Source organism: Brachyhypopomus gauderio, chromosome 7 (assembly GCF_052324685.1).
Source record: "Brachyhypopomus gauderio isolate BG-103 chromosome 7, BGAUD_0.2, whole genome shotgun sequence".
In the NCBI taxonomy this organism is placed as follows: Eukaryota; Metazoa; Chordata; class Actinopteri; order Gymnotiformes; family Hypopomidae; genus Brachyhypopomus; species Brachyhypopomus gauderio.
Genome location: NC_135217.1, coordinates 30,402,061 through 30,424,066, shown reverse-complemented (window position 1 = coordinate 30,424,066; position 22,006 = coordinate 30,402,061). Strand labels below are relative to the sequence as shown.

General features: G+C 44.1%; 1 protein-coding gene across 1 annotated transcript in view; it reads right to left on the bottom strand.

The window, feature by feature from the left end:
* Nucleotides 1–21,562, bottom strand: part of znf804b (zinc finger protein 804B) — a 104,072-nt gene extending 82,510 nt beyond the window's left edge. The window contains exon 1 of the mRNA XM_077013136.1: nucleotides 20,770–21,562. Within this exon, the coding sequence (XP_076869251.1) occupies nucleotides 20,770–20,883 (114 nt within the window). The 5' untranslated portion in view covers nucleotides 20,884–21,562. The remainder of the gene's footprint in view (nucleotides 1–20,769) is intronic.
* Between the last annotated feature and the right edge of the window lie 444 nt (nucleotides 21,563–22,006).

Sequence of the window (22,006 nt, the reverse complement as noted above, 5' to 3'; positions counted from 1 at the left end):
GGCACTAAACAGAGCATTGAATGAATGAACACACACATGGCCAACGTGGGTTTATTATCTTCCTTGGCTCTATGTGTGTATAGTAACAGTATTGTTGGGGGAAGAATAGTTCCATCCAAAAAACTTCTCTCCTGTCAACATGAAGGCAATCAGTGTGCCAATGTACACATACACACAGAAAAAAAAAATACAAAATATACAAACACTATTTTAATGCTATGAGCAAAGCATCAGAACACTTATCAACACTGGCTTCAGAGTCCCTTCCCAGAAGCCAAGCTGTATTTCTCTATCTGCTTTTAATAATCTCCAGCACTAAGCAGTAGTTCATCAGCAATGTGTATACTGCTAAAAACAGAAATGGCCTCTTAAGCAGTTACATAATGATTCTCTGTAAATTCCTTAGAGGAATTGTGCTTCTGGGAAGCTGTGTGTCGTTAATAGGCGAAGTGAACTGCTGGGAAATGCTGGATAACTGTTTGCATGTCTCTCCCTGAGATTTTCATGTTAGCAAATATGAGGACGACGGAGGGGCGGAGTCATGGGTTGGTCCCAGGTAAAACTAAGCCCCGCCCAGTTCAGCTCATGCTCAGTATGTTCAGTAATCAGCCATTAGCATTATTCTGTTTTGTACTGCATGGCTGAAATGGAATATGGAGTAAGAGTCTCAGAATGAAGCATGCGGCTACCCTCACTCGGGCCTAGTAACCAGAACTGAACTGAACCCGATTGGCTACATGCAGCAAGCGCCGCCATTCCAAAAAACAAACAAACAAGCAAACAAGCAAACAAACACTGAGGTCTCTCAAAGTCAATGACGTCCTGCAGCACACAAGATCTGTTTGATTGACAGCACGTACAGTGACTTAATCTTTCAGTTTGGATGTTACCATGCATTTGTGTCTTTGCAGCGGGAGCTTGGCTGCCTCTCTACACGTGTGCTGGCGTGTCACCACAGTGCACACGTCAGTGAGCTCACCGGAGTGCACACGTCAGTGAGCTTCTCAACGGACTGATTTGTGGCTGACTGCTAGAAGCTCATTCATAGTCTAAACGTTACAGATTTTATGCGCAGCCCGGGGGGTTGAACCGAAGTCAGCTCTGAGAGGCTTTAGGCTTTACATTTCATATGATCGCAGTAAATCAAACTGCAATCTCTCTGCAGTTTGGAGAATGAGATGTCATGCAGTGGTGTTTTCTACACCTTAGCAGTTAGCCACAGTGTTCACTTCTATACTAGTTTCTACTATATCGTCATTTACATTTTTCCAGAATAAGTGATTAGTTAGATGCCACACCTTGGCTGACCAATTCAATTTTCCACAAGAACTCCCACAACCTCTGTGTATGTGTGTGTGTGTGTGTGTGTGTGTGTGTGTGTGCATGCAGGCATGCATGCGAGAGTATGTGTGTGTGTGTGTGTGAGTGTGCATGCAGGCATGCGTGCAAATGTGTGTGCGTGTGTGTGGACTGTTAAAACAAAGAAACATTATCAGCATACAAACATTTGGCCCCTGTGATGACATTATCACGGCAATTGCTCCGATTAGAACCCACACACACACTCACACATGATAAGACCCTCACACACAGAGAATGGAACCTGCTCAGGGCTGTAAAGAGGAGAAAATCAATTTACCTCGATGTCCCATCTGAATGCTAAATCTGACCACACACACACACAAACCCACATACATACAGCCTTGAATCACAAATACCAATCTGCTTCTCTTTGCATGCGTGTTTGTGTCTGCACACGCGTGTGTGAGTGTGTCTCCTCTCTCCAGGGTTGGGTAGGATACACTCTATATAGTTTGGGCAGGGCAGGTTGCCTAAGGGTAAGGATCACTGAACAGTATCAGGAAAATAAGTTCACACTATAGTCACATCATCTGTAAACACACACACACACACACACACACACACACACACACACACACACACACACACACACACACACACACACACACACACACACACACGCCTATTACGATCTATGTAGAGTTTTTCAAACAAAAATCATTTTCCATAAGTAAATAAACTTAATAAAATAAACATAACATCAAATTCATGGGGCATTTGGACACAAACACCTAAAAACATGCCCTCCTCTAACCCCATTCCATATCCACACGTCTCAACACACAGCAGAGAGGCGTGTGTGTTCAGAGAGACCCTATGGTTCTCACTACAGACACCTCTGGCCTACATTTGCTAGATGTTAAAAAGTCACAAAATAAAGAGATTTCTCCAGGTGTGTGTGTGTGTGTGTGTGTGTGTGTGTGTGTGTGTGTGTGTGTGTAGCCCGTATATATACTTCCAAGGCCAGCTTTTTGGGTTGCTGTCCTCTCTCTAGTTGACCTTAGTCCATAAATAAATATGAAAGTAATAAATAATCAAATTTGCTTGGAAATGAGGACAGAGCTGAATATATATGACACACAACCCACCCCTCCCCGCCCCAACTATAACTCTAACTCTTTGTTTTGTCCCCAGTCTCCCCAGAATATTCCAGAACATTCCCCGTGAGTAAAACCACAACCTCTTGGGGTTTGATCCAACCAGGATGCTGTGCAGGACATTCTTCTGTAGTGGGTGGTCATGGAACAAAAACAGATAATATCTGCACAATACAACACACCTGAACACAGTTGTCGCAGTTACAGTTACCAAGAAATGGCATTCGCAGGCTCAGAGCATCTTCACGTGTTAAGTGTTTCCAGCCTAATTTATATGAGGCAGTCAAATCCCTGTGCTATAGTAATGTCTGCACAGTAATAATATTTTGCACATTAGGCTATGACTTATTAGCTATTACCCAGAATTCCTTATCCCACTAACCTATGCTGAGATTCAAATGCAGTTAATCTCTCAAACTGCCAAGGTTCCAGACAGCACTAATCAACCACTGGACTATGACGGACTTTGGATACAACAACACACACACACACACACACACAACACACACACAAAAAAAAACACACAAACATGGGCAAAGATGCACACATGCTCCAACGTGTGCTGGGTTTTGTCAGCTATGTTTTGAAACAAAGCGCAGTTTCATCATCCTAATGGTAATCTCTTGTGATGCTTTCGGTGTAATTAACTTTGTGCTCAATTTAATCAATGAATTCATGACACTGACAAGTGTGATCATAACACACACTGAAGCCTTTCATGTGAAGTCCACACACTCCCTTCCCCCCACGGGTGCTTTTCCCACCCTTTACCCTCTGATCCATCACACACACTATAATTTCAGCAGGCATCAGCAGTGCAGGTAAAGACAGTAGCACTACAGTCTGTGCGCATTGTTAAAAGCGGGACTCTAAAGAAAAACTCTGTGCCTCCTTTCACTGTTTGACTCTCCTTGACTCTCCTATGACTCTCCTTGACTCTCCTATGACTCTCCTATGACTCTCCTATGAATCCCACCGTCTCTCGTGCTACCTGTACTGCAGTGATGTGTGTCAGCTGCACTGTGAAATGATGATGGAGGGGCTCATAAATGACAGGTGGGGTTTAATATGCAGTGGATCACACTTCCAGCACGCGCACACACACACTCACATGTACGAGCGCACACACCCCACCTCTCGTGCACACAAACACGACCCCCCCACACACCACCACCACCACCACCACCGCCACCGCCAGAACTGTGTCAGCAAATCAGCTGAACTACCTCAGGAACTTGCTCTGGGCAGCGCACGGGCTGTGCTGGGGGGAGGGGCAGCTTTATTTTTATGCCGTTAGTAGTAACAGGAAATTTCCTCTGAGAGTTCTTGAGTATGCCTTAATTTAATCAATGGAGACACACTGATTTAGAAAGAGGACCTTCTGCCTCCATTTCCCAATCCATCTCTCTCGTCTGCTTAATGAAACAGCCTAGTACATGTCTTTATTTCCATGGAGACAGAAGTGTGTCTCTGTCCATGCTACACATTAGTGTACGTTTTGATCAGAAACACAGCTGACAGAAAATCACGCATCCTGTCAAACGTGGCAGGTTCGACAAATCCACTCCCCCAACTGTATTTAGTTCATCGTTTATGAATAGGTAATAAAAACCTTCCTCAGTTGACTATGTCTCATTCATAAATGCTTTACTTTTGATGCATTATTTAAAATCAGGACAAATCTATTTTTTTAGGATTTAAGAAATGTTTTTGTCCTTGAAATCATTCCATATATTATTTAATCTTAATGATAGCATTTAAGATCCTAAGAGTGTTAATTGGTGCCATTTAGGTGAGTGTTACAGGGGTGAGTGTTACAGGGGTGCGTGTTACAGGGGTGCTTGTTACAGGGGTGAGTTCGGTTGAGGCTGATGATTCAAGTGTATTTACCACACTGCTCTGGGTTTACTCATGATCAGAAGATCCACCTAGCAGTCAAATACCGCTGTGCACATTTGAGGGAAATGATTAACTTTGGACGCGTCTTCATCTATGCTCTGAAACATGAAATGCAGTCATGAAACTCTGGCAGGTCTATTCACACCTGCAGTGCAAAAGAATACAGAGCAATGACAAGGTATGAATTCAACTATACATTGCACTAACTACATACTATTCCCTTAATGACAGTGGCCATTCATGTTTGGTGCTGCCCCAGACTAGCTGTGTGTGTAGTGCTCAGCACAGCATGTATCTGTGCATAGTTGGTTTCCTGATGGACTACACGGGTATATGCTTGGATGATCCTGTCATTTTTAGGAGTGTGTACTACAAAAGGCCAACACACTCCACTGATGAAACTGGAACTCGCTTTCTTATTCAGGACACATTTCTTTCTTAGAAGGGTGAATGCTAAGGGGATTTGAACAGCAAACTTCCACAAACTATTACAGTCCAACTACTGAAACCACGAACAGTCAGGCAGATAAAGGTCTTGGACAGACCGATTGCTCCTACCTGAGAATGATGCTCCTCTCCCTTTCTCCCTCTCTCCCTCTCTCACTCCTCTCGTTTCTGTCCCTGACTCTTCCTCCCCTCCCTCCCTCTCCCATGTCTGTCTGCCTGTCTCTCTGCCCCACTCTCTCTCTCCACATCTCACTCTCTCGCTCCCACCACCGTCTCTCCCCATGTCTGTCTGCCCCACTCTCTCTCTCCACATCTCACTCTCTCGCTCCCACCACCGTCTCTCCCCATGTCTGACTCTCTCTTCCTCCCTCACCCCATCTTCCTCTCTCTCTCTCTCTCTCTCTCTCTCTCTATCTCCTTGCCACATCTGCTTTTATTCCTCTTTGCCTGGGCTTTGTCTACCTACCTGGAATGAGCTCAAAATGTCAACAGAACTTGATTGAATTTCTCATCAGTCTGGAGAAGGGTGAACTCTAATAACATCACCTGCCCATCCCACCATCATCAAGACCATTGCACTGGACAAAATGTTGAATATACCAGTGAATTATATTTCACATCTAATCTTGCAAAGCTTGAGTGAAAGTCTGTTCTTATCAGACCTAAAAGCTGGCCAACCCTGACTGCAACGTTCTCCACCAAAATAAAAGGAGTGAACTAGTTGAAAGACAAGGTCAGATTTAGGGCTGTCATTTTGTATCACATCTATTAAATGGGAAACAGTTGCGAAAAAGGATGTCTGACATTTAACAAAACGGGTCTATGAATGGTGTCTTTCATTTGTAAGAGACACTTAAAAGCTTTCATTTGAGATGTTCCACACAATGCCAAATGTACCAGGAAGGAACTCTGGCACCGTAGGTCTGTGACAACCAGTATGTAAAAACATGCAGAACATGGTGTCAGCAGACCACAAACGTTCATTCAACTATATCTACTCAAAAACTGAGCTTCTATATGCATATATATGTGTGTGTGGTGCAGGTGAAATCAATAGACGCCACCAAGTCAAACACTAAAAAAGGTCAAAGGTCAAACACTAAAATAAGATGAATAAGATGAAGTAAAACTGAAGCAAACCAAAACATACCGTCGACTGTCAGCATACACACACATATGCACACACACACTCAGATCTGGGTGAGGTAGAAACAGGTGGGATAATTAATGGGACCTGCCAAGATGGAGGTTGAGCAGACACAGGCCCAATCAGGACAGCAGCATACAGGACAATCAATATAGGTGTCCACGTGGACCTTGTGACTTCTTCCTACATTAAACCACCTCATCCTAAGAAAAATTACAGTTAATGATACAGTCATTGTCTTCAAACAATGATAAAAGTATTTCAACAGATTTCTGTCCCATATGACATGTACAGAAATTGGAATTATATTTCAACATGGAATTGTTGGAAAGTCAAAGCAGGAGGTGATCTCGTTTCAAGTGGTTAGTTGTGTTTAACCACATACCTCTCTCTTAGCCTTAATTATTTCAAACACCTAATATAACAAGAGGTCATAGAGTGACTGATAGAGGACAATGGTGATGTGTGCAGAATTACTAGAGTGAGACTACTGAGAGTGACTAAATTGTGAGTATACTGAAAGACTTCAGGAAATCCCTTAAACAACAGAGCTATAAACACCAGCATATCTAAATATCAATGTTCTTCCGTTAAAGAAAATGGAAATCATGGTAGCAAATGATCTAAACAAGAGGCAGTATGTAAATAATAAAAAGAAGAGGACCAAGGAGCAGTCCCTGAGGGACGCACACAGTGTCAGTGGACGATTTATGGTTCAAAGGGGGACAATAAACTCTAGTAGTTTGTTATTAGTAGTACAAGTAATACACCAGAAAGACAAAGCTAGGAATCCTTCATCCTTCATGGTGTATGACACCAAATGCCACACTTAAAATCATAGTGGGGGGACAACACCAGAATCAGTAAGAATGCAGGAGATAATTACGTACCCAGTACTATTCATTGTATGAAAACCAGACTGGAGATTGGAGATTGCAGTGTAGATGCTACAGTCCTAACAGCTTGGATTTGAACAGTAGAAGAGTCACCAGTTTTCCAGAATAGTAACAAATACATTGTACTTATGTATAACTTTTGTAATCAATTTAAAAACTCCTACACAGAAAATAAAATGTACAGTTGGCCATATTTTCAACAAAGACAAGCCGTCCATCCATCGAATATCAATTTCTTGAATTTTACAGTGAGTTTTAGCTGATGCAGCCACCACAGCCTCCCAAATGCTGTTCAAAGAGGTGAACTGTGTTCCACTACTATAAATCTGGTGCTTGGGAATGACCCAGAAGATCTCAATAGGATTTAAGTCAGATGAGGAACAGGGCCAGGTCATCATTCTGTCAGCTTTGATGACTTTGATGGCTAGCCAGGAGGTGGTGTCAGGCTTCGTCTGACACCACCGATAAAGATCCAAATTCAAATGGCTGCACCCTGACGTACACACTGCATAAACTCCATGGCCTCCTTGAATGTGGCTTCTTGGAAGCTGCTAGGAGGTTAGCAGGTTGATTTGAGGTCCGTCTTCAACCTGAAAAGGTCTAACTGGCACATCTTTAATTATAGCAGGCAACAGCAGTGTCGCTCCTACAGCTTGCTGATGCCATACTTGAACTGATACTCTACGCCCATTAGTCATCCACCCTCAGGCCAGCCCATGTGATCCACCCACAGGGCAGCCCATGTCATACACCCACAGGCCAGCCCATGTGATCCACCCACAGGGCAGCCCATGTCATACACCCACAGGCCAGCCCATGTGATCCACCCACAGGCCAGCGCATGTGATCCACCCACAGGCCAGCCCATGTGATCCACCCACAGGCCAGCCCATGTCATACACCCACAGGCCAGCCCATGTGATCCACCCACAGGCCAGCTCATGTGATCCACCCACAGGCCAGCGCATGTGATCCACCCACAGGCCAGCCCAGGTGATCCCCCCACAGGCCAGCCCATGTCATCCACCCACAGGCCAGCCCATGTCATCCACCCAGACTCACGGTCACTCCACTGGTCCATATCACCTTTGAGAGGATGGACTTCAGATGTTTCTTGATCCGGGAACTTCAGCTTGTAGATCTTCAGTAGTTATGTTTCAGCCATACATACCTATGCTATGTCTCTGAGCACTTGACATACAAGCGTCTTGTTCTTGTAGACGCTCCTGAAAGGTTGTAGTTCTGAGATACGCTGGCGTTGGAGGCTCACAGCTTCTTTGTATCCTACAGCTTTTTGCAATCAACTTGCACTTTTCCTTCTCCACACATCTGTGTGACCCTCATCAATATTCATAACAAAATGTTTTGCAATCTGCATTGTGTTGCACCCTGTGATAGGCAGTTTATTTTTGTCTTCTCAGCCTCAGTTATGCCTCTTAGTTGGCTCATATTCCTGAAGTAGAGAAGCTATCTAATAATTATGACCACCTTATGTGTGGTCTTAATCCCTTGAAGTCACATCCTCTGTCATTAAATAAATTAAACTTCACCTGAAAATAATTAAACCCAGTTACCTTTACGGATTATATGGTTAAGAGTTGGATAATATGCATAGAAATAATGATCAGATCATAATACTGACTCGCATAATAACTATGTGTGCAGCATAAATCAGAGATGAGAGCACTGAGGAGAGAGAAGGCAGACAGAGTCACTAGCATCAAGTACTGAGGGCGCTGAATGGTGATTCTTGTTGCTTGCTTTGTCTTTGAAAAATCTTAATGTCATTTTTCTTGATAAACCTTGGAATATCAGCAGCCTGTGAATCTGTAAGCAACCAGTGATGAGTGAGTTTTATTAGTTTTGTGATTAGTGCCTAATGGGTTAAGTAGCCAATTGTTAACCTCAGACAAATGGCTTTAATAGATGAGCAAAAGAAATTGTCTGATCTTGTACGAGGAGCTTTTTGGAAGCACCTATTCTAAGTGGGAAAAATTTTATCTTTGATCGTGCACATTTCAATAGGCACTTGCAAGAGCCTGAGAAAGTGATAAAGTCATTTATTTCAGCCAGTCACTCTCTGGTGGATTACTTTTTATTCAGAGCTCAAAGAGTAGAATTGATCAGGGACAGGCTTTTCATTAGCATCTGTAATGCAAAACTGTCATAACATTTACAACTAGATCCTGACTTAATCCTGGAGAAGTAGATGGCCAAGATGAGGCAGAATGAATCTGAATAAACAACAACCTATTCTACATGGCAGCACATCAGAAAGTCTTGAAGCGAGACAAACTAGATGAAAAAGCTCAAAATCACATCATATACAGAAAAAGAAAACAGATAAACAATTTGTGGGAGATATGGAAATGAGAACAGATATGGAAAGACCTCTCCATGGATGAGGCAGTGTCACAAAAGTGACCAATCAGGTCATTTTGTAAAGATACAAATCAGACATAGAGGTCAGCTCCATATCAGAACATGGGGACCGACGGGTAGAGGACGTTGCCTTCCTCAGCGACCTGGGAACAGAGATGAATGAATGAAATGAACTACTCAGCTTAAATGAAGAGAACACCGAGTTCAATTTAGATAGTGGACCAGCAGATACCGAAATTGCAAGCTTCAGCTTTTGATCAGCAGCATAAAGGGGTCCTGCAGACAGCCCGCAAAAGATCACGGGCTGGAAAACCGCTTCCTAGATATGAATGAAATGAAACAGATGAGGAGGACACCTACACATTATGTGGACTGTAAAAGCCACTGCTAAGGCACTGACAGAAGGTCTGCATATGTTCAAGCGTGTTTACACAGTCTCGGCTAAACTGAAAGACTTTATTTGCCAGCTTTCTGATTCAAGGGTTTGGAGACGTTAAAAGAGTCCTACAAAACTGAACTGGAGCTGAGAGCAGTGACATACACTCTGTCTTCTCCTCGGAGGACTGTGCTCCTACTGGGAGATCAAATAAAGGTTTTATGGCCTTGAATGCAAGGATGCTACAAGTGTGATGGCCAATCGCTGCACAGGGCTGGCCACTGTACCAATGCCACGAGGGGCAAGCAGACGCGTCTTTTCAAAGTGGCACTGATCTCAGGAGCTGAAGCTGGTGCCAGGCTGGATGCCACAACAGATCTTGGTAGACCCCACTGACAGAAGACAGGGCTCTCTTGACCACCTTTGTCACACATCTTGGACTCTACGCTTTCAAAAGACATTTGGAGCACCATCTGCCCCTGGAACGTGACGCTTGACACCAACGGAAAGATGCGAAGGTGTCACTTACTGTGCCAGTGACACAAGTTTTTATGCAAGTCTTTTTTCAGGTTGCATCAGGTTCACATAGGTTTAACACTGAATAACGAATGGAAGTTTCCCAAGGATAAAGTCATGTCTGGGAGCCGTGGTTTAACTCCAATGAGGTCATCTCACACACGGACAAGGTCACGTCTATTATGGAAATGCCAGCACCTCCATGTGTTGCGGACATCTGAAGAATGATGGGCATGGCTAACTACCTAAGGACGTTCTTACCTCATCTTGCATCATACATCCGCCCACCAAATGGCTTGGAGAAAAACGGAAGGTTCTGATGAGTGCCATAGTGAGAGCCTTTCCGATGCTTTCCAGAGGCGGTAAAGTGAACTCTGCTTACTGTGAGCGCCAGACCGCTACTCACCTTAGGTACAAACCTGCACGACTGCAGACACAATGTACTGGAATTGAAGTCACGATGGAGAAACCGTTGGACGGTGGTGACAGGCAACCAATCGTGCTTTTCTGTAGACGTTTGTCAGAGGCGACGAACAGACATGCTGGGGCTGGTTGAAACATTAGCGGCGGCTCAGGCTCGTGTAGGACAAAGTCTTTTCATGTCCCAAATCCCTGGATAAGCTGCTGCTGAATTCTGGGCCTCAGACCGAGGAAACAGGAGTTATCAGCTGAGCATGCTTTTGTGCCCGGTAAGCAATTAATTACAGCGGACACCTTATCTTAAATTCCAGTGAAACACACCTTCACTCAGGCAAAAAAAAAGAACAAGATGCTGATGTAAAGTGTCTGCAGGCCGCGATAAACAGCAACCGAACATGAAGGAGATTCAACCTGCGACTGTGAAACCGGGTGGTGACAAAAATCACGCCTACCTCCAGTTTGTACTGAACTGGTCTGAACAACAGAACTTGCCTGGAATATGGGACCTCTTGATGAGAGGACAAAGAACATTTGTCGCCCTATGAGACAATTTTCAACTCTGCACATGTTGACCACCAAGGAATTGGTCAGTAAGGTGTCCAGGGTAGGAAGAACACTGCCACGCTGCCTGTGAGACACAATGAGTGGTACAATGATAACCCAAAACGACTAACCCTATAGCAGAGACATGAGGGCAGCATGTCAGCACAGAGCTGTTCATTTAGGAGAGGGGAACCTACTCTTTAAAATGGTTTTAAATCTTTGTTTAAGACTTTACTCACATTGCCAGTATTCCCTAATATTCCTGGGCCAAAGGAGAAGATGGTCGTAGCCATGGTGAAGGGACCGTGGAAAGAGGCAGGAAGTACAGCAAAAACTCTACAAGATAACCACACAACACCACTGGGGAATCAGGAGAGTGGTTACGCCCCCGCACCACTGTCATCGCAGAGACAGCTACGCACCAACTCGTCTCGACTGCCAAAAAACCCTGATGCCACTCTGTCTCGCTATCAAGCCATTCAGACAGAAACTCAGGAGAAGAGACCCCAGGAGCCATAGTACAACCGACGGCGTACAACACATCCACAGCAGACAGTCAGGCCAGGGGCTGTTCCGCTGCCCAAGAAGGACACGCAAAGGGACTGTAAGTCAATAGGCAGAAGCTCCCATGGGTTCCTGAAGGCATGTGGAGAAGCGACACTCAGCAGCCGGAAGATTCACACTCGCTTTGTGATGCATTTGATAAACAAGAAAGCCGGTCTGGTAACACTCAGACATACCATCAAACCAGTGCGTCGCCTTTGAAGAAGGGGCCTCTGTATGTCTGATGGAGGGTCACAGAGCAGATGAAGAGAGGAGAACATGCATTGAACATGCATAAAGGGAGAGGTGCCTGTTAAGATACAACTTCTGATTCTCACCGGATGTTGGTGCAGCTGGAATGTTCTTAGAGTTCTGCAGTGGAGTTTTAAGGTTAACATGTCTCTCTCCAAGTGCTCCATTTCCCAGACACCTAATACAACGCTGTAGTGAAGGCTTCACTATTGCATGCACAGCAAAATGTCCAATGTTAAGTCCTATGGTGTGCTAACACAAAATGTCCAGTGTTAACACCTAGGGTTACACCTACTGGGCAATAAATCCTGTAACTGTAGTTCTGGATGTTTTGTATGTGTGCATGGAAACTTTGAGTAGCGTAGCTTTCCACTGTAAAAGTAATGAACGTATTCTTGTATATACAGAATTCAATGTCTAATTATAATATAGTTTTGTCTCATTAAATAGAACGTTATATAAATGCATGGATCATTAAAATTATTAATAATAGGCGAACAATATCATTTTCGTTCCTTTGATTGTAGATCCACTTGTGACTGTTTTTAACAGAATAATAAGCAAAAACCCAGCTGGACAGAACATGTTCTGTAAATGACTCAGCAGGACTGGATGTCCTCTGAAAAATTAACCTAACCTTTTTTGAGGTACCTGAACCCCCTGCGCACACACACACACACACACACACTCACAAAGCCAAGGTCCACCATCATTTAGGTAGATGCTGGAACTGAGGGGTTTACAGGAAAACGATCAGACCCATTTAACTAACTCATTCATTCAACACACTAACTTCCTTTAAAACACACACACACACACACACACACACATTAACACACATTTCCTTGTACATCACTGATGTGAGAACAATCACCCCACATGACTTCTGAGTGACTTTACAAATATCTGTTAGCTAACCTGTGGTAGAGAGTAGATCCTGTTCTGAACTCCATCTGACCCTCTCTGAGGTCTGAGATCTCTCTCTCTTCCACTCTTATAAGGGATCATTTGTCAGTACTTTGGTGCAATTAGCCATCATTTCCTGTAATGGTGAAGGGTTCTGAAAGCTCAAACTGCTTTTAAACTCCTGAAGAGATCCTTTCCTCAGCTATTCCGTTCCGACCCACTAACCGGATGACTAGTCTCCCTCTTTCCTCTCTCATTCTTTCTCTCTCTCTTTCTCTCTATCTCTGAGTGCTTAATTAGCGTAAGTGGGGGCAATTACTGGTGTCCACTCTCTCTGAAAGCCTTGAAAAATAGCATGGCTTTTTATAGGCCCTTTCTCTGACCCAAGATTTAACGCTGTGGAAGTTTTGAGAATGGAATGACAACACATGAGAAAAAAACAAACAAAAAAACAAATTCCCGTTGCCTTTGCATGCGTGCGCGTGTGTATGCGCGTGTATGCGTGTGCGTGTGCGTGCGTGTGCGCGCGTGTGTATGTGTATGGCCCTCTAAGAGGAGAGAGTGATTCATTAGCCTTCCTCTGCGATTACTGTTCCCACACCCTGTTAGCGTCAGGAGCTCGGCACAAAGAGTTTCAGACAGGCAACCTCAGAGGACGGCCGCGGCCTGGAGCGGAATATTAAACGGCGCCTGCTTCACTCTATTAGTGTAGCGGCTGAGCTTGTGCTCTTATTTTTTTAAAATGCTGATCTCAGCACAGCGCCAGTCACTGATCACGCCTGCTCCATCATCACCGAACCACTTACAGACGGAGTGTGGAAGCTTATCAGTTAGTGAGAATTAGCACATACCAACTGAGCTTAAATAGTGAACTGAATCAACCTGCACAGTCAGGGTTATGCGGTGCTTTTTGAGAGGATTCTCTGGCACGACTTTTTAAATGATTGATGGTGCGTGGGGATGGAGTCACGGACGAGAAATAAATCAGCAAAGGCCAACGTGGCGAACGGTAGCGAGAAACTCGGCACGCAGCAGTGGGGCTAATTTGGGCCCTCGTTCTCCGACTCATTACAGCACGGAGGAGTAAACACATCACAAGCATGGTGTGGAAAAAGGTCTGCAGCCCACATGGTGCTTTGTGTGTGTGTGTGTGTGGGGGGGGGGAATGCGTGCGTGCACATGCATGCGGTGGAACTAGAGTGTGTGTGAAACAGCGTTTCCCTGTTGAACTGTACAGCGCTGCGATTTCAGCAGCGATTTTAACACATCAAGAGGGAACTCGGAGACACGCAGTCACTGAGTTCATTCTTAATTAACGTAACCCAAAGCTGGCAGCATTTTTTCGCTACTCAGAAACAAGATGACCTGCCAAACGTTCTGGCCAATGATGTTCGCCCTCTGGTGTATATCTGAGGAACTACTGCATTTGAGCGTGTGTGTGTGTGTGTGTGTGTGTGTGTGTGTGTGTGTGTGTGTGTGTGTGTGTGTGTGCGTGCGTGTGTGGGTTGGTGTTTGGTTGTGGGCGGGGGTGTGGGTGAGTGAGTGGTTGATATACAAAGAGAGAAGTGATTGAATGCATGTTTCGTTTGGGGAAAAACAAACTCAAAAGCTGCAAAAGCTACTTCTCTTTTCACAATAGCGTGTTTTGTGGATTGAGGAACCTCAGTTCAAACTGGGAAGCCTGAAGCAAAAGCACTGAGGTTCTTTGCAGGATGTTCAGCGTATGATTTTAGTTCCAAAGCTAAGGGACACACTGTGGCTGATGCTCTGCTAAAAACCACATCGCAGGCAGCGGAAAACGCCTCCATGAAATGTACTCATATCTCCTGAATAAAGAGCAAAGTGCTGATCATTCATTTGGAGATCTTTTTGCATTGCTCAACCTATAGATGTAATGTTAAGACATTACTATGGACTATTACTATGGAATAGTGTTGCGATAAATGCAAAATATTATTGAAGATGGAAGATGGAAACTATCAGTCAACTCTCCATGGAGGAAATGCGTGTGTGCATGTGTGTGTTTGTGTGTGTGTGTGTGTGTGTGTGTGTGTGTGTGTGTGTGTGTGTGTGTGTGTGTGTGTGTGTGTGTGTGTGTGTGTGTGTGTGTGTGTGTGTGTGTGTAACTCATGTTTGTGTTGCTTTGAGCCAAAGTGAACATGACACCTTGATTTAAGCTGGATCAAGCACACATCTCACAGCATCTGCTCTCAGACTGCCCATCAGGCCTGAGACCCGACAGCCCATTACACCTGAGAACAGACTGCCCATCAGGCCTGAGACGAGACTGCCCATCAGACCTGAGACCAGACTGCCCATCAAGCCTGAGACCCGACAGCCCATCAGGCCTGTAAACAGACTGCCCATCAGGCCTGAGACCAGACTGCCCATTAGGCCTGAGAACAGACTGCCCATCAGGCCTGAGACCCGACAGCCCATTACACCTGAGAACAGACTGCCCATCAGGCCTGAGACGAGACTGCCCATCAGACCTGAGACCAGACTGCCCATCAAGCCTGAGACCCGACAGCCCATCAGGCCTGTAAACAGACTGCCCATCAGGCCTGAGACCAGACTGCCCATTAGGCCTGAGAACAGACTGCCCATCAGGCCTGAGATCCGACAGCCCATTAGACCTGAGAACAGACTGCCCATCAGGCCTGAGACCAGACTGCCCATTAGACCTGAGACCAGACTGCCCATCAGGCCTGAGACCTGACAGCCCATTAGGCCTGAGAACAGACTGCCCATCAGGCCTGAGACCAGACTGCCCATTAGACCTGAGAACAGACTGCCCATCAGGCCTGAGACCAGACTGCCCATCAGACCTGAGACCAGACTGCCCATCAGGCCTGAGACCAGACTGCCCGTCAGACCTGAGACCAGGCAGGCCAACTCCACCCGTTGTCCTGCCGAGTTTGACCTGGGGGCTAACTGCTCTGAAAGCACACAGAGGAGCACATGCACACAGATACACACACACACCAATACATACACACACACCAATACATACACACACACCATTACATACACACACACACACACACCAATACATACACACACACCATTACATACACACAAACACCAATACATACACACACACCAATACATACACAAACACCAATACATACACACACACCAATACATACACACACACCAATACATACACAAACACCAATACATACACACACACCAATACATACACAAACACCAATACATACACAAACACAAATACATACACACACCAATACATACACACACACCAATACATACAGGCACTACACAGGCACTAACGCCTGTTTAATGGTAAGAATACAAGCTGCACGGTCTGAGTAACAGATTTCATGGTCTGAGAAGAGTTTAAGGAAGATGAAAGCATCCGTGCAAGCAAGAGGAGAAAGAAAAAACAGTGGAAGGTGGGCAAATGTGTGTAACACACACACACACACACACCCCAACACACATCCAGTCACTATAAAGAGTGTGAAACATAAGGTTAGAAACTAAGGGTCTACGCAGTGGTGAGAGGAGTCCAAATAGCTGACTTCACTGTGATCTCCCTCACCTCATATAATCTCACCTAAACTCATATAATCTCACCTAAACTCATATAATCTCACCTAAACTCACATCACCTCATATAATCTCACCTAAACTCATATCATCTCACCTAAACTCATATCATCTCACCTAAACTCATATAATCTCACCTAAACTCACATCACCTCATATAATCTCACCTAAACTCATATCATCTCACCTAAACTCACATCACCTCATATAATCTCACCTAAACTCACATCATCTCATATAATCTCACCTAAACTCACATCACCTCATATAATCTCACCTAAACTCATATAATCTCACCTAAACTCACATCATCTCATATAATCTCACCTAAACTCATATAATCTCACCTAAACTCATATCATCTCACGTAAACTCACATCACCTCATATAATCTCACCTAAACTCATATAATCTCACCTAAACTCACATCATCTCATATAATCTCACCTAAACTCATATAATCTCACCTAAACTCACATCATCTCACCTAAACTCATATAATCTCACCTAAACTCACATCATCTCATATAATCTTACCTAAACTCACATCACCTCACCTAAACTCATATAATCTCACCTAAACTCATATAATCTCACCTAAACTCACATCATCTCATATAATCTCACCTAAACTCACATCACCTCACCTAAATTCATATAATCTCACCTAAACTCACATCATCTCATATCATCTCACCTAAACTCATATAATCTCACCTAAACTCATATAATATCACATAAACTCACATCATCTCATATAATCTCACCTAAACTCACATAATCTCATATAATCTTACCTAAACTCACATCACCTCACCTAAACTCATATAATCTCACCTAAACTCATATAATCTCACCTAAACTCACATCATCTCATATAATCTCACCTAAACTCACATCATCTCATATAATCTCACCTAAACTCACATCACCTCACCTAAACTCACATCATCTCACCTAAACTCATATAATCTCACCTAAACTCACATCATCTCATATAATCTCACCTAAACTCACATCACCTCACCTAAACTCACATCATCTCACCTAAACTCATATAATCTCACCTAAACTCACATCATCTCATATAATCTCACCTAAACTCACATCACCTCACCTAAACTCACATCATCTCACCTAAACTCATATAATCTCACCTAAACTCACATCATCTCATATAATCTCACCTAAACTCACATCATCTCATATAATCTCACCTAAACTCACATCATCTCACCTAAACTCACATCACCTAAACTCACATCATCTCACCTAAACTCACATCACCTAAACTCACATCACCTCACCTAAACTGACATCAACTCACCTAAACTCACATCACCTCACCTAAACTCACATCAACTCACCTAAACTAACATCACCTCACCTAAATTCACATCAACTCACCTAAACTCACATCAACTCACCTAAACTCACATCACCTCACCTAAACTCACATCACCTAAACTCACATCACCTCACCTAAACTCACATCACCTCACCTAAACTCATATAATCTCACCTAAACTCACATCACCTCACCTAAACTCATATAATCTCACCTAAACTCATCTCACCTAAACTCACATCATCTCACCTAAACTCACATCACCTCACCTAAACTCATCTCACCTAAACTCACATCACCTCACCTAAACTCACATCACCTAAACTCACATCACCTAAAATCACATCACCTCACCTAAACTCACATCAACTCACCTAAACTCATATAATCTCACCTAAACTCATCTCACCTAAACTCACATCATCTCACCTAAACTCACATCAACTCACCTAAACTCACATCAACTCACCTAAACTCACATCAACTCACCTAAACTCACATCACCTCACCTAAACTCACATCACCTAAACTCACATCACCTAACATCACATAACCTCACCTACTCACATCACCTCACCTAAACTCACATCACCAAACATCACATAACCTCACCTAAACTCACATCACCTCACCTAAACTCACATCACCTAACATCACATAACCTCACCTAAACTCACATCACCTCACCTAAACTCACATCACCTAAAATCACATCACCTCACCTAAACTCACATCACATCACCTAAACTCACATCACCTAAAATCACATCACCTCACCTAAACTCACATCACCTCACCTAAACTCACATCACCTAAAATCACATCACCTCACCTAAACTCACATCACCTAAAATCAAATCACCTCACCTAAACTCACATCACCTCACCTAAACTAACATCACCTAAACTCACATCACATCACCTAAACTCACATCACCTAAACTCACATCACCTCACCTAAACTAACATCACCTAAACTCACATCACCTCACCTAAACTCACATCACCTAAACTCACATCACCTCACCTAAACTAACATCACCTAAACTCACATCACCTCACCTAAACTCACATCACCTAAACTCACATCACCTCACCTAAACTAACATCACCTAAACTCACATCACCTCACCTAAACTCACATCACCTAAACTCACATCACCTAAACTCACATCACCTCACCTAAACTCACATCACCTCACCTAAACTCACATCACCTCACCTAAACTAACATCACCTAAACTCACATCACCTCACCTAAACTCACATCACCTAACATCACATAACCTCACCTAAACTCACATCACCTAACATCACATAACCTCACCTAAACTCACATCACCTAAACTCACATCACCTCACCTAACATCACATAACCTCACCTAAACTCACATAACCTCACCTAAACTCACATCACCTAACATCACATAACCTCACCTAAACTCACTTACATATGGGAGAACGATGAACTTTCCTCTGCGTTCCTGATCAGAGATATAGCTAATGTGATCAGATATAGATATAGCTAATGTGATCAGATATAGATGTGGCTAATGTGATCAGATATAGATGTGGCTAATGTGATCAGATATAGATGTGGCTAATGTGATCAGATATAGATGTGGCTAATGTGATCAGATATAGATGTGGCTAATGTGATCAGATATAGATGTGGCTAATGTGATCAGATATAGATGTGGCTAATGTGATCAGATATAGATGTAGCTAATGTGATCAGATATAGATGTGGCTAATGTGATCAGATATAGATGTGGCTAATGTGATCAGATATAGATGTGGCTAATGTGATCAGATATAGATGTGGCTAATGTGATCAGGAGACCTGTTTCTTGGTCAGTCATATGAATTATAGAAAATAGAGCAGCATCCTCTTAGAGCAGCAAATCTAAAGATCCTGCTCCAGGACACTGTGATGGACACTGTGCTGGACGCTGGTCCCGTCTTAGGGTGTGGACAAAAAAAGCAGCTGAGTGAGAAAAACACAGAAAACTGGCGTTTCCACTCCGACACTCACCCGCGCGGGTGCATGGTCTCGCAAAGCTTTGCTCATAGACCGCGCGCAAAAGATCACACACATGCACACACATGCGCGCACACGCATTCTCACACATAGACTCTTCTACATGGTAACCTTTGCATGCGGAGGTTCTCTCTAGGACACAGAGGTCAGACAAAATGCCCTAAAGTGGTTCTTTACAGTCATGTTAAAACAGAAAGGCAAACAGTCCAAATCAGTTTGGTTCGTATCCATTTACTGACTAAAGCACGTGTCTTTATCAGTGGTTTGAACCACAACTCTGAACATTTGGTCTTCTGTTAAATCTTCAGTGAAAAGTGGAGAATGGAAATAAATGTTAATCAGTTTTGATTTCCCAAAGTTTTGTGCTGTCTCAACTGGTGACGTGCCAGGGAAAGACGTGCAGGTCAATCTTCTCTAGTGCAGGTCAATCTTCTCTAGTGCCTAGTCACGCGCCACACACCTTACCGCAACTAGCCAGCAGTCTCGCGAGCCGGAATATATAATGAACGTCAGCACGTGAGCATCCTACTCCCGTATGGCGCTGCAGCTTGAAAATGTAACCCTACCGCTCCTTGTTTAGATGTTTAGCCTACTCGCGAGGCACCCCTTGTTAATCTAAACTAACCTGGAGCTAACCTGGGTGATTTGTTACTCTGCTAACAATCCGACTTCACGAGTGGTTTAACTATAAGAAACTGAAAACGTTTCCCCACTGCTGTGGAAATCACGTAGCCTACGTGATAGAACACGGTGCAAAATGTTCATCTTTACATTTCAACAAATACGTGGTTGAACGTGTGGACAGCAAATGTTTTGTTCTTGAGGAGGTGCAAAATATACTTTTTAAACGAAGATGAGAATGTCTAGATTACATGTTTGTCCTCCCTAGACAGCGGTACAAACTTTAGACACACTGACACCCAAAATCATGTTCCCGTGGAAATACTGGATTTCAGAGCTTCTGTCAAATAAATAAATGGTCACAACTCAAAGCAAGCTGCGTGGGTACGATCGAGATTACCGGTGATTCGCCTCCGTTGCTCCCGCAGAGTGGACCCCGGAAAACTCCTTTGATGCTCCTAAAGTGTCCGTTACTGAGGTGCGTGGAGCTGATGACCAAATAGTAGCACGCCATCCGCTCCACCGTCACCCATGAGCGAAGCTCCGGACCGGACACGTCGGTGAGCAGCCACAGGGCGCAGTGTTACAACGACTGTATTGAGCCGAGGGTGCTTCTAGTTTCAGCACATCCTACACACAGCCAGGGCTCGTCGTGTCTTTTCAGTTCGTAATATGCAGACCCTAGAGCGGTCTCTACGTTCCTCTTCTCCTCCTTCTCTCCTGCTTGTTCTCCGAGACACGCACAAACGTATCCAGTCCCAGATGTATCAGCCAGCTATGACTGCGTCGTGTTGCTTTGGAATTTACTTACAAAAAACACCTGCACATAGAAGCACAGCCCTAATGACATAGGACATTTGGATTTAGTCAAATGCTATGCAGATGCGAATAGAAATAACGCTGCTGTGATCCTTGGGCAAAAGTGATGCATTTACGTTGTAAAAATATAGACGCGTAGTTCGAGCCCTTGGATCGATATGATGGTCCCGCTTGTCTTGTTTCCTAACAGCGCAGGAAGTTCCCTCGCGCGCAAACGGACTCTTGGGTGCCCGTGCCCCGTTTCGCGTTTTCGCGATGTTCAGAGCCAAATGTTTCGCACTTCACCCACTCTCACTCACCCGGTGCTCGAGGCGGCTATCAAATCCCCACTGGCCGCGCGGAGAGAACAATCAGCGCTCCGCACAGAGGCAACATCCGAGCGAGGTACGGCTTATAGCCGACACCCCCCCCCCCCCTCGCGCCGGAGCGGGATTAAAGGGGGGCAATAAGCCACTGCGCGTGGGCTGTATTTTGGCGCTGCAATTCACTAAGTGCAAGGGAAACAATCATTGACAATTTTACACTTTAAATACGTGCGCGTGACTCTGTTTTTTTTACTTGACACAACGGAAGAACGTTTAAAAATATTTTAACATAATCTCTAAACCTGATGGACATTTATATATGATTTGTTTGGAATTAAATTTGGAATATATATATATATATATATATATATATATATATATATATGTCTGTGTGTGTGTGTGTGTGTGTGTGTGTGTGTGTGTGTGTGTGTGTGTGTGTGTGTGTGTACCCCTGACTCGTTTCGTGGACAAAAGCGACAGGCGCTGTTCCTAGGACGTGGTGCTGAAACGGCA